Source organism: Brassica napus, chromosome C3 (assembly GCF_020379485.1).
Source record: "Brassica napus cultivar Da-Ae chromosome C3, Da-Ae, whole genome shotgun sequence".
Taxonomy (NCBI): domain Eukaryota; kingdom Viridiplantae; phylum Streptophyta; class Magnoliopsida; order Brassicales; family Brassicaceae; genus Brassica; species Brassica napus.
In genome coordinates this window covers 40,646,325-40,658,512 of record NC_063446.1, presented here as the reverse complement: position 1 = coordinate 40,658,512, position 12,188 = coordinate 40,646,325, and the positions used below count along the sequence as shown (strand labels likewise).

Genomic DNA, 12,188 nt, shown 5'->3' with positions numbered 1-12,188 from the left:
ACAGTGACGCACACATCCATGACAACTATGCAAACATCCATACAACAACTCGGCGACACAGTTGGAACATTAGCAGCCCGCATCGACGCCCTCACCACGGCTCTAACAACTTGTCTGGATCCTCAAAACCAACCCGTTGTTCTTGCCCCACCACAAGCTCAACATCAACTTCCACATCAACAACAACACCCGCCGCCTCACCACCAACGTCCACAACACTAGCGACAACTTCCGGCTCCAGCCCAACAGCAGCGACACTTCACTGACAGAGATGTCAACAGAGCTCACCCGGTTCTTTCTGATGACGAAGACGAACATCATCGTCAAGCTTATCTCGGGACCTACAGTATCAAGATAACTATGATACCCGATGGGAAAATGGCTTTCGGGTTGATATACCAGAATTTAATGGGGGTCTCCGGGGTGACGATCTCATCGACCGGATAATTTCGGTCGAGGAAATATTTGACTTTAAACAAGTCTCGCCTGGTCGTCGCGTCTCTCTAGTCGCTATGCGATTTCGAGGCCATGCAGCCACATGGTGGAAACAGTTGAAAACAACTAGTTCTCGTACCGGTGAAACACCTATTCAGTCTTGGGAAAAATTAGTAAAACATCTTCGGCAAACTTTCTTACCACACAACTATGAACATACCATGTATACGAGGTTACAAAATCTCCGGCAAAGTAATCGTAGTGAGGACGAAAATGCATAGGAATTTTCACTTCTGCTAACCCGGAACGAGATTCATGACACTCAATTCCAATTGGTTTCACGTTTCATTGGGGGTCTCATAACACAACTCCAGACAGCCATGGCCCAATTTGATCCAACCACGATCGGAGAGGCGCATCGTCGTGCAGCTTCATTCGAACAATAGTCACGGTCGTCTAACTGGACCTCTTCCTCGTCACGTTCCAAGACACAAGAGCAGATAGGACACAGTACTTCCTCGGTTCCAAAAGAAACTGACGATGCCACCTCTTCTGCAACTAAGACTATCACACCGGAAGAGCAACCACTTCGCCATTCTACTCGACCAAATGCCCTCCATTGCTATACTTGTGGAGAACTTGGACATCGACAAACGGCGTGCCCAAATTCAACGCGTCGAGGTTTGGTCATCGATGATTCGATAATAAAAAAAAGTTTATGATTCTCAGAAGGAAGAAGAAAATGCCGACGAAAACACGGATCAAACGACCACTGGAGATCACGACTGCCTTCTCGTCCTGCGTCGAGCATGCCTCACACCGGTGACACAGGATGACAAATGGTTGCGCACTAATATTTTCCGAGCCACTTGTACAATTAACAACCGCATTTGCAGTTTTGTCATCGATTCAGGAAGCTGCCGTAACGTGGTTTCTTAAGAGGCTGTCGAGAAGTTCGGCCTCACACGGGAGACACACCAGAGTTCGTACAATTTTGGCTAGCTTAACGAAACGGAAAAAATCCGCATCACACAACGAGCAAAAGTGTCGTTCTCCATTGGATCACATTACCGAGATCGCATGTATTTTGACATTGCGCCGATTGATTTTGGTAACTTACTTCTCGATCGTCTGTGGGAATTTGATCGAAGAATTATGCATGACGGCGCAAAGAACACTTTAAGCTTTGTCTGGGATTCACAGAAAATCGTTCTGCTTCCATCCAAGGATTCATCGATCTCACTACCGCCGCTTACTCCACCACCGACAGAACCACTTCCTACGCGCGCTATTGCTCCACCTCGCTCAAAACCGACAATCACAACCCTTGCAACACTCCTCTGTTCTTATACGACGTTTATCGCAGAATTTCAAACTGAAGGTTATACACTCGCTTTAGTACCCACCGCAGGTCAGAGTAACGCCCAGTCATCACTTCCACCGGCATTAACATCGGTGCTCAATGACTTTGGAGACGCCTTTCCAACGGAACTACCAGAAGGACTACCTCCACTTCGGGATATTCAACATCAAATCAATTTGTCTCCTGGCGCGACGCTACCAAATAGACCACACTACCGCATGAGCCCACTTGAACACGAAGAATTAAGAAGAGAGGTCGAAGATCTTCTGCGTAAAGGCCACATTAAAGAGAGTCTCAGTCCGTGTGCTATACCTGCTCTCTTAATACCCAAAAAGACGGTTCATGGCGCATGTGTGTAGACATTCGTGCAATCAACAAAATTACCATTCGTTACCGGTTCCCTATTCCCCGATTGGATGATCTCTTAGATCAAATTGGCTCTGCCAAAATTTTCTCCAAAATTGAACTTAAAAGTGGTTATCACCAGATACGTATACGACCCGGAGACGAATGGAAGACAACTTTTAAAACTCGGGAATGCCTTTTTGAATGGATGGTAATGCCTTTTGGTCTCTCTAATGCTCCTAGTACTTTCATGCGCATCATGAACCAAGCTTTGAGGCCATTCATTGGAAAGTTCGTCGTCGTCTATTTTGATGATATACTTATCTTCAGTTCATCTATCTCCGACCATACCGAGCATCTGCGCCAAGTCCTTGCTGTCCTGCGATCTGAAAAACTGTTTGCCGCCAAGCAGAAGTGTGAATTTGGTGTCTCGAAAGTTCTCTTTCTTGGATATGTGGTGTCCGATCAAGGGCTAGCTGTCGATCATGCGAAGATTAAAGCGGTAAAATCATGGCCTATACCGAAGACAATGTCGGTGGTTAGAAGTTTCCATGGTCTCTCTTCCTGCTATCGACGGTTCGTCGACCACTTCAGCACAATTATGGCGCCTATCACAAGTTGTATGCGCGACGGTAAGTTCGAATGGACGACTGAGGCAACACAGGCCTTCGAGTTGATCAAAGAAAAGCTCACCATAGCGCCCATTCTCGTCCTTCCTGACTTCTCTTTACCCTTCGAGCTACACTGTGATGCCTCCAAACTCGGCATTGGTGGCGTCTTAAGTCAACAGGGACGACCAGTGGCATTCTATAGTGACAAACTTGCGGGAGCAAGAGGACATTATAGCACGTATGATGTCGAATTTTATGTGATTTTTCAGTCAATCAAACATTGGCGTCACTACCTAATTCATCGAGAATTTGTTCTCTTTACTGATCACGATGCATTAAGACGCATGGATAGTCAGGCGAAAGTATCAGCTCGCCACGCAGGATGGACTTCCTATCTGCAACAGTTCACTTTCTCTATACGACACCAGTCCGGCAAAACTAATCGTGTCGCAGACGCTCTTAGCCGTCGTCATGGTCTTCTCACCACAATGCATACGTCTGTGACGGGGTTTGCAACGTTTTCTGATCTCTATCCAGATGATCCTTTTTTCGCTTGTATTTTCAGCGACGCCGAACAATCAGTGCCTGGCGATTACACGATTCAAGATGGCTTTCTTTTCCGAGGTATCCGTTTGTGTGTTCCGGAGTGTAGCCTGCGACAGAAAATTATTGCAGAGCTCCACAACGAAGGACACGTCGGTAGGGATCGAACGCTCCAGCCTGTCACTTCGTCATATTTCTGGTCATCACTGCGACGAGATGTTGAACGATTTGTGGCGCGTTGTCGTATTTGTCAACAGTCGAAGGAAAAAGCATCCAACGCCGGTCTCTATCTTCCTCTTCCTATTCCAACGCAGCCTTGGACTGATGTGAGCATGGACTTTGTCTTGGGGTTACCTCGTACTCAGCGTGGCCATGACTCTATTTTCGTGGTCGTCGACCGTTTCTCCAAAATTGTTCATTTCATTGCTTGCAAGAAAACAACGGATGTTGTTAACGTAGCTCTTCTGTTCTTCCGTGAAGTGTACCGTCTCCATGGGTTCCTTCATCGATCGTTTCCGATTGTGATACCCATTTCTTAAGTCACTTCTGGCGTTCTTTGTGGAAGCTCTTGGGTACTTCTCTTGATATTTGTACAGCGTATCATCCTCAAACCGACGGCCAGACCGAAGTCACAAATCGCTCTCTTGGGAATATTTCGCTCTCTCGGGAATCTCTTGCGATGCCTTGTGGGTGATAACATCAAATCATGGGATACTAAGCTGGGTCAAGCCGAGTTCGCCCACAACCACGCTCTTAATCAGAGCTTGGGCTTTTCTCCGTTTTGCGTGGTATATGGTCTTATTCCGCGTGGTCCTCTCAATCTCTCTACTGCACCGGACAAGACTCGCCATCATGGTGAAGCTATTGACTTTGTTACAGACTTACAGGTCATACATCAACAAGCTCAGGCCAACCTCGAGTCTTCATCCGCCAAATACAAGAGCGCTGCTGATGTTAAGCGTCGTGAGGTTCTTTTTGCTCCAGGGGATCTCGTCTGGGTGTATATGACCAAAGAACGCCTTCCTCTACGGGAGAATAATAAGCTCAAGTCTAAGAAAATTGGTCCCGTCGAAATTTTGGAGTGTATCAATCCTAATGCTTATCGCGTTCGTCTTCCAGAGAATCTTCACACTTCCAATGTCTTTAACGTGAAACACTTCACCCCATTCCATGGCGACAATGACATTCCGGATTCGTGGACGAATCCTTCTCAACCGGGGGGGGGGGAACCTGATGCAGCGTATCATTACCTTCACCGCCATTGTTATGGGCTTCTTCGTTTCGGGCTTTACTTGTGTTACAAGTTATGGTTTTTTCCTTTTATTGCTTGGATTAGATCATTGTTAATTCTCCTTTTTAGTTTGGGACTAGCTTTATTCGATTAGCATAAATAGCGGCTTTGGCTTTTGTAAGAGATAGACTATTTTGGTTAATAAAGATTACAAGTTTTAGAGTTTTAAAGAGCTTCTCGTTAAGCACTGCGAAGAGTATTCCCGCATATCGTTCTTGTTTTCCAAGAGACTTCAAGAACACGTTACTTGTTTGACGATCAAACCCTTGATCTCTCAAACCCTAGCTTCCGCTCTCTATCAGTTATCCACCAAATGGCTCTGAGGAAGACATATCATCAGAGCTGGAACATGACTCATCGGACATCTACTCTGCTGAGTCTGATGGCTATCACGACGATCATCTAATATATACCACGGTCATATCAAGGAGAAGCAAGAAGAGAAACCGAGGGTTAAAACCCTCACACAACTAATTCCTCATGTATAGTGATTTTTTTTTGGCTAGAATGTACGTGGGTTCAATGTATATAGTCATCGCAGCGGATTTAAAAAATGGTAGAAGTTAAACAAGCCACTTTTCGGGGGTATTATAAAAACCCATGTCAAAGAACCGAAGGTCCAGAAGTTCATCAATGGTATTCTTTACGGTTGGAATTTTGCAGAAAATTATATCTTCTCTGATCTAGGAAAAAATTGGGTGGTGTGGCACCCTTCAGTCATCACCACGGTGCAATCAATCACCTCCTAGGTTCAGCTTCCTAATCAACCTGGAACCCTTATTATTACTATTGTCTATGCTTGTAATGATGATGATCAGAGGTTGGAGTTGTGGAAGGAGCTTATCAGTCTTAAAGATGACCTTAAAATTGTTAACAGTCCCAGGATTGTTTTGGGAGATTTCAACCAAACTCTCCACCCTGAGCAGCACTCAAGGCCGTTGTCGCTCAACATTGATGCCAAAATGAGATTTTTCAGGGAAACTCTTACTGAAGCAGACTTGGGTGACTTAGTCTACAAGGGTTCGAAGTTCACATGGACAAACAAAAGCAAAACGAACGTTATAGCCAAGAAGCTTGACAGAGTGCTAGTTAACGATGAATGGCTAAGTTTGTTGCCTGATTCAGTCACTTCCTTTGGTGAATCAGACTTCTCAGATCATGTGGTATGCAGAATGATCTTGAAACCTTCATCAATCAGGGAAAAGAGACCTTTTCAATTTTACAATTATATGCTGCACAATGAGCAATTCTTGGAGTTTCTAATGGAACTAAGGTATTCTGTCGACGCCACTGGCTATGCGGTGTACACCATCTCCAGAAAGCTCAAAATGATCAAAAATGGGGTCAGAACTTTCAGCAGAGATAATTACTCAAATCTGGAAAAGAGAGCTGAGGAAGCTCACGTCATTCTTCTATCAGCCCAGCATAGCCTCCTCATTGCTCCATCTGTTATTAATGTCATAGCTGAAAGCTTAGCTCACGAATCATGGTTGGTGCTAGCCAAAGCAGAGGAACATTTTCTATTCCAGCGATCTCATATAAACTGGATTCAGGGAGGGGACTGCAACTCAGCCTATTATAATCGACTGATTGCAACGAGAAAATATTTCAATCACATCCACTTCCTTATCAATGATCAAGGAATCAGAGTTGAAAGACAGCAAGCAGTTCAGAACATAATATTTCTCAAATTTGTTGGGTTCTGATCAAGTCGATACACTCCTTGACCCGCAAGATCTTACCCTTCTAATGCCATTTATATGCTCAGAGTCTGAGGTAACTGATCTTACAAAACATTTCGCTAGGCAGGACATCAGAGATGCCTTCTTTGAACTACCTGCAAATAAAACTAGTGGTCCTGATAGTTACCCAGTGGAGTTCTTCACGGGTGCTTGGAATATATTTGGACCTGAAGCCACTGATGCCGTCCTCGAATTCTCCGATCCGGCAAACTGCTGAAGCAGTAGAACTCAACTTCACTGATCCTCATTCCAAAGACCAAAAATGCAGACAAGACCAAGGATTTCAGGCATATCTCCTGTAACACCCTCGAACCGTCCTAGGCAAAGGTCGACCCACCGGCCAACAATCAATCAAGAACATGACCGACGGACGACCCACACCAAGGGTTGGAGATGAAAGGCCAATTGGCCAGCCAACAATCAAACAAGAACATGACTGACCGTCCAACCCAACACCATGGTCCGGAAGCGCTACGTGACGGGTTAGGTAGGATCCGGTCAGAGTCACAAAATTTACTCCACGACCTCGACCAGTTCCTCCACTAACTCGTCCCGCTGCGTCAAGGCACAAGGTTTTGCAACCCGTACCTAGAGTTAGCGTTTTCCGTTAGATCGAGGCCTAAGGCTTTTCAACCCGTACCCTGACCTAACGTTGTGTTAGACCGGACTAGTCAAATATCAGAGTACTCATGAAGCGCATATAAAACATTTACTTTATTGATTCAAGAAATATCCATACATTGAAATAATTCAAGACTGGGTCCGGCCTAATATCAAATCGAGCCAACAAAACCCATAACGCAATACCGTTTACAAAAGGCATGAAATCTACTCCGGCGGTCCTAACGTCCAACACCAAGCTATCCGATCATCCTTACCTAAAGCGACCTGCAAAAAGGACAACAGAGTTGGATGAGTAACCTAGTATTACTCAGTGAGCTGGCGGCCTCTATCCGCAACCTAGACTCTAACCCTGACAACCCAAAATAACAATCAATCTAGCCCTAGCATGCAATAAAAGCTAAGGCTAAGCAAACCGTTACTAAGTTAGACTTGGCCTCCTGCCATAATCTAGCTTCAAGTAACGGGAACCTGCATTTAAAATAAGTCAACAACTAATCCCTAGTTAACCATATATACGCCTGACTTCAGTACTCATATAGTGTTAGACACTTAGACTATACAAGTATCATGAGCCGGTCAACCAACAATCAAACAAGAACATGATCGGCCAACCAATGATACCGCATAGATTTAATATCCACCACCCTTCACAAGCAATCCTTCAAACATATATAGGCCAACGTCAGGCCTACACTAACCAAATACACACCAAGCCTAGTCCGGTACCTAAACCAGACTTAGGACTTAATGTCAGAACCTGCAAACAAATCAATCAACAACCAAACACAATCATAATAATAAGATACTATGAGTAACTACGACTCGATCTATCTTGTAACACCTTATATCGATGCTACACTAACTCGAGGGTTCCATAACCTTGTACGACACACAACACTCTAACCTGGGCCCTGGTGACTTCGTGTTCCTCCTCTCTATCGGCAATATCCTATCTCCCTACCACAAAGGCCAGAAGAAGGAACTTTCAACCGACCGCGGCCCACAGTCCTTCGGGTCACCGCGCGACAGCCAACAGTCCTTCGGGTCACTGCCACATTACACCGTCGTGTAATACTCAGCCATAGGACATGACCCCGTTCGTCTGAGTCTTCCCGATCCAGCGAATAAGGGGTTTCCTTGAACCCGCTGGGTACAAGGGCGAGGAAACACTAGTATGGGCGGGTATCGCACCTGATGTCGGCATAACACACACTCGACACAATTATCCCTAGGAAAGACCTAAGGGACAAGACTCCGACCCAAAACTAAAAAATATATAGGAGTCTACGACAATATCAACCAATACTCGTAGTCCAGCGTATATGGCATAGGACCAGTAGTATCAACATCACAACCAGGAGATTGGCCTATATGGCCAAAGATCTACTAAACAACAACATTATCACTAAACAACTCAACCAATTAGTCACTCCCTTACCAAGAGATGACTAACCTCAATCAACAAGATTAATTAAACGAGCAAGCATTTAATTAAATCTACTCAATCAATCTACTCAATCAAACCGTTACCCAGATAGTTCGGCCTCCGGCTACGACACTATCTTTAAAGATAACAGGAACCTGCACTCAACCATATCAACACGCAAGAATAGAAAACATGATGCATCCTAGCCCTAGTCCTAGTCAGGTTATCAACTCAGTCTTTATTCCATTCATCTCAGCTTAGCCCTTGCTAAACTGAGTCTGGTTCCATAAATAAAATAACCCTAAGGACTCTACCATTCAATAGAGTGATCATTCCAATCTATATGCTACTCTATCTACCCTAAATTCCAAATGGAATTCACACAAAACCAACTCACAGTGTTCTAGGTGAGAAGCAGCTGGACTGGACTGATCTCGACTTGGACATAACCTTGGCTTCATGATGAAGACACTAACAGGTCTGGACGGAATGATCTGGACTCGGACAGAACCTCCTTTAGCTTCTGGACATTTCTTCAGACTTCCCGGCGGAGTATCGAGCAGAACTTTGACTGATCTGAACCCGTGGATCTGAACTAACTCCGGACGGCACCTCCACTTGATTGTAGGAGAATATGACTGGCTTGGACGGACTGATTTGGACAGAGCTTCCACCTCACAATCGTAGAGAATCGTTGATTGGACGGAACTGGCCTTCTCGGTGGAGTATCGGTCTTCAGAATCGACCATACTCTTAAATCGACCAATTTCTTTCTCTCTCTCTCTCTCTCTAGCCACGTTTTTGAAGTGGCTTTTGTGTGTTCTGGATGAATGAAACTGAAGGCAGGTATGGGGTATTTATAGAAACCGCTGGCCAGTAAGATGAGGCCACACGAGCGACTGTGCGTCAGCCCGCATGCTTCCGGTCGCATGCGCAGCGACACACGGGCGCACACATGTCTTCATACATGCCTAAGATACATGCAAGGAGACACATACACGTCCAGATGGCTTGCTGCATGGCTGGAGTTTATGCGTCGCGACACACGGCTCCCCTGCATGTCGTTCAGCATGCTTCGGTTGCAGATACGACGACACCTCATGCTTCAACATGTCAAGCTGCATGTGCTGCTTCCATGCATGGTGACACCTCGAGATTTTGTAGACACTCAGCTGCTTATATGGTAGTTATCACGTCCTGTCCATATACGTAGAGACACCTCGAGTTTCTTGGTCGGTTTACGCGATTTTTGACCCTTCCGGGAAATATCTGACTCCAATCAATCCCGAATATTTTTCCGCTCCAGTTTTGATGCTCTAAATATTTTTAATAAACTCCAGAATATATCTGACCTTGATGAAAAATATTTCCCGAGCCTCCGGCTTCCTTGAAAAATTTCATAATACCGAAATTAGGGTTTTTGCCCAATTTCGGGTTTTCCCGTCGTGCTTTGATCCCGTCATGCTTGCTTCACATCCTGCTTAATTCCCGTCCTGCTTCCAACTTATTATGTCTCCAGAATAATATTTTACTGATACGAAGATTTTCCGAGAAAACTTCGTGATGAAGAAACGTCGGTCTTCAAAAACGTTGAGCTTCTAAACCGTCGTGCTTCCAAACCGACGTGCTTCCAAAACGTCCGTCTCATCAATCTAGGACATCTTCTAACTATGGTCGAGCAACTTATTCGACTCATAGTTCAGTCAAGATCAATTCTTCGACCACCTCGTACTTCAAAACTTCCCGACCAATCTCTCTCTCCCTCTCTCTTTTTTTTTTTTTTTTTTTTTTAACGAGTTTCTACATCTCCGGTGTAAACACTCTATACAAAGTCATATCCAGATTGTTGACAAAGAAGTTGCAGGAGATTCTCTTTCATGTTATCTTGCCTTCATAGTCGGCATTCATAAAAGGGAGTCTCCTAGCGGAGAAAGTTCTTCTTGTTACTGAAATGGTCCACGGTTATAATAGGCGAAATATCCCTACGAGGGGCATGCTCAAAGTGGATCCCATGAAAACCTTTGATTCTATATGGTGGGATTTCATTATGTCAACCCTCCAAGCTATTAATGTTCCTCGTAAATTTATAAAATGGATTGAGGAGTGCATTACAACTCCTACCTTCTCTGTTTCGGTTAATGGTATCGCAGGAGATTTCTTCACAAGCACTAAAGGACTGCAAAGAGATCCACTGTCTCCTTTCCTATTTGTATTCGCTATGAAGATTTTCTCCAGGTTATTACCAGAGCCGGCTTAGTTGCAGGGGCGGGCAGGGCGATCGCCCATGGCCCATAGGCAAAAGGAGGCCCACAATTTTTTTCAGTTTTTGCAATTTGTTAACATTTTAAATTATTCTCTTTTTTTTTGAGAAAAAAAATTAAATTATATTCACTGTTTTTTTGTAATTTATGTTATATTCACTGTTGTTGACATAAAACAAACCATAACCATATTATGATTATTGTTATTTGATCAAGAGTAACCCATTATAATAGACTTTATAAAATCACAAGTTTAATGCTTGTACCTTTGGGTTTTATCGAGTAGTTTTGGTATTGACTACAGAACAAACTAGAACCATATTATGATATTATTATAGTTATTTGATCAGGGAGAAACCCATTAGAATAGACTCTATAAAATCATAAGCGTTTGTGAATGTATTTGTTAACGGTTTCTGTTATTTTAAGATATTTTTCGTAATTACAGTTCAATTTTTATTTACTAATCTTTTCATGTTTGCATTTATCTTTTGGACGTTCATGTTCCTATTCATGAATCATATCTTATTTTTTCTTTTACTTGAACTGTTTTTCAGTCACACAAAAAATGTGTTTCACGTAAATTTGTGACATACTTAAGTGTTAGGGGTCTTTTTTTTTGTTTCTCCCAGGGCTTACTGAATGTTTAAGCTGGCCCTGGTTATTACACTCGAGGTTTAGCTCAGGCTACATTACCTACCACCCAAGAGCTGAGGAAGTGGGACTTTCACATTTGATGTTCTCTGATGGTGTGTGTGGGAACCGAAATTCGTACTGTCGATTTCCGTTTAAATTAGGAAAGTAGGAGAACCCTAGTTTCCCAGAGGTCCCGGATATCTGCTAATACCACACGCCAAGCAATCAGAACACGAAACGAGAACAGTAATAAAATAAGAAATCGAAAAAGAGAGCAAGATAGTTCTTATTCCGAATCTGCGTTTGAGAGTTTACAACAAGGTAAGTGGCTAGGCTACGCGAGCTGTCGGCGAGATTCCTAGTTCTAAAACCCTAAGACTGTAAAAACCTAATTGAGTCGCAGCTCGAATAACAAAAACGGAAAATTGCCTAAAATCGCTCTAAGTGCTAAGTTTGTTCTGAAAAAGTTCTCTCTCATGCCTCTCGCCTAGGACTCCATATATACTGGCTCCAAGGTCGGTTTTACGCTTTTTTTCTTCTGCCCTTAAGCCGCCATAGCATAAAAATGGAGATATTCCATTTTTTCCGATCTTCGTAATTATTTTCAAAATTTTGTATTTATCCACGGAAACCTGACATTTATCTTTCCTCGCGAACCAAGCGTAAACCGTCATGCGGCTTATGGGCTGTTGGTTAAGAAATCGTAAGTTGGGCCTCGAGTCATGTCTTAGGTCCCTTTGGGCCGTCTTTTGACTCGAAGCGTTTATTACGGCTTCTTTCGATAAAGAACGAACTTTCCGCGGTTTTTACGGTAAAGTTTGATTGATAACTTAGAATGGCGGGGAACGTGAAATGGGTTCGCTACGGTCTTCGGGAGATAGCATCGAAGGATAGACGAGAATGCATGGACT

General features: G+C 43.9%; 1 protein-coding gene across 1 annotated transcript; it reads left to right on the top strand.

Annotated features, from left to right (window-relative positions):
- Nucleotides 1-1,590: 1,590 nt before the first annotated feature.
- On the top strand, nt 1,591-2,157 carry LOC111205745. Its single transcript, XM_022701930.1, has one exon. It carries the CDS (start codon nt 1,591-1,593, stop codon nt 2,155-2,157), a length of 567 nt encoding a protein of 188 aa, XP_022557651.1.
- The last annotated feature ends 10,031 nt before the right edge of the window (nt 2,158-12,188 follow it).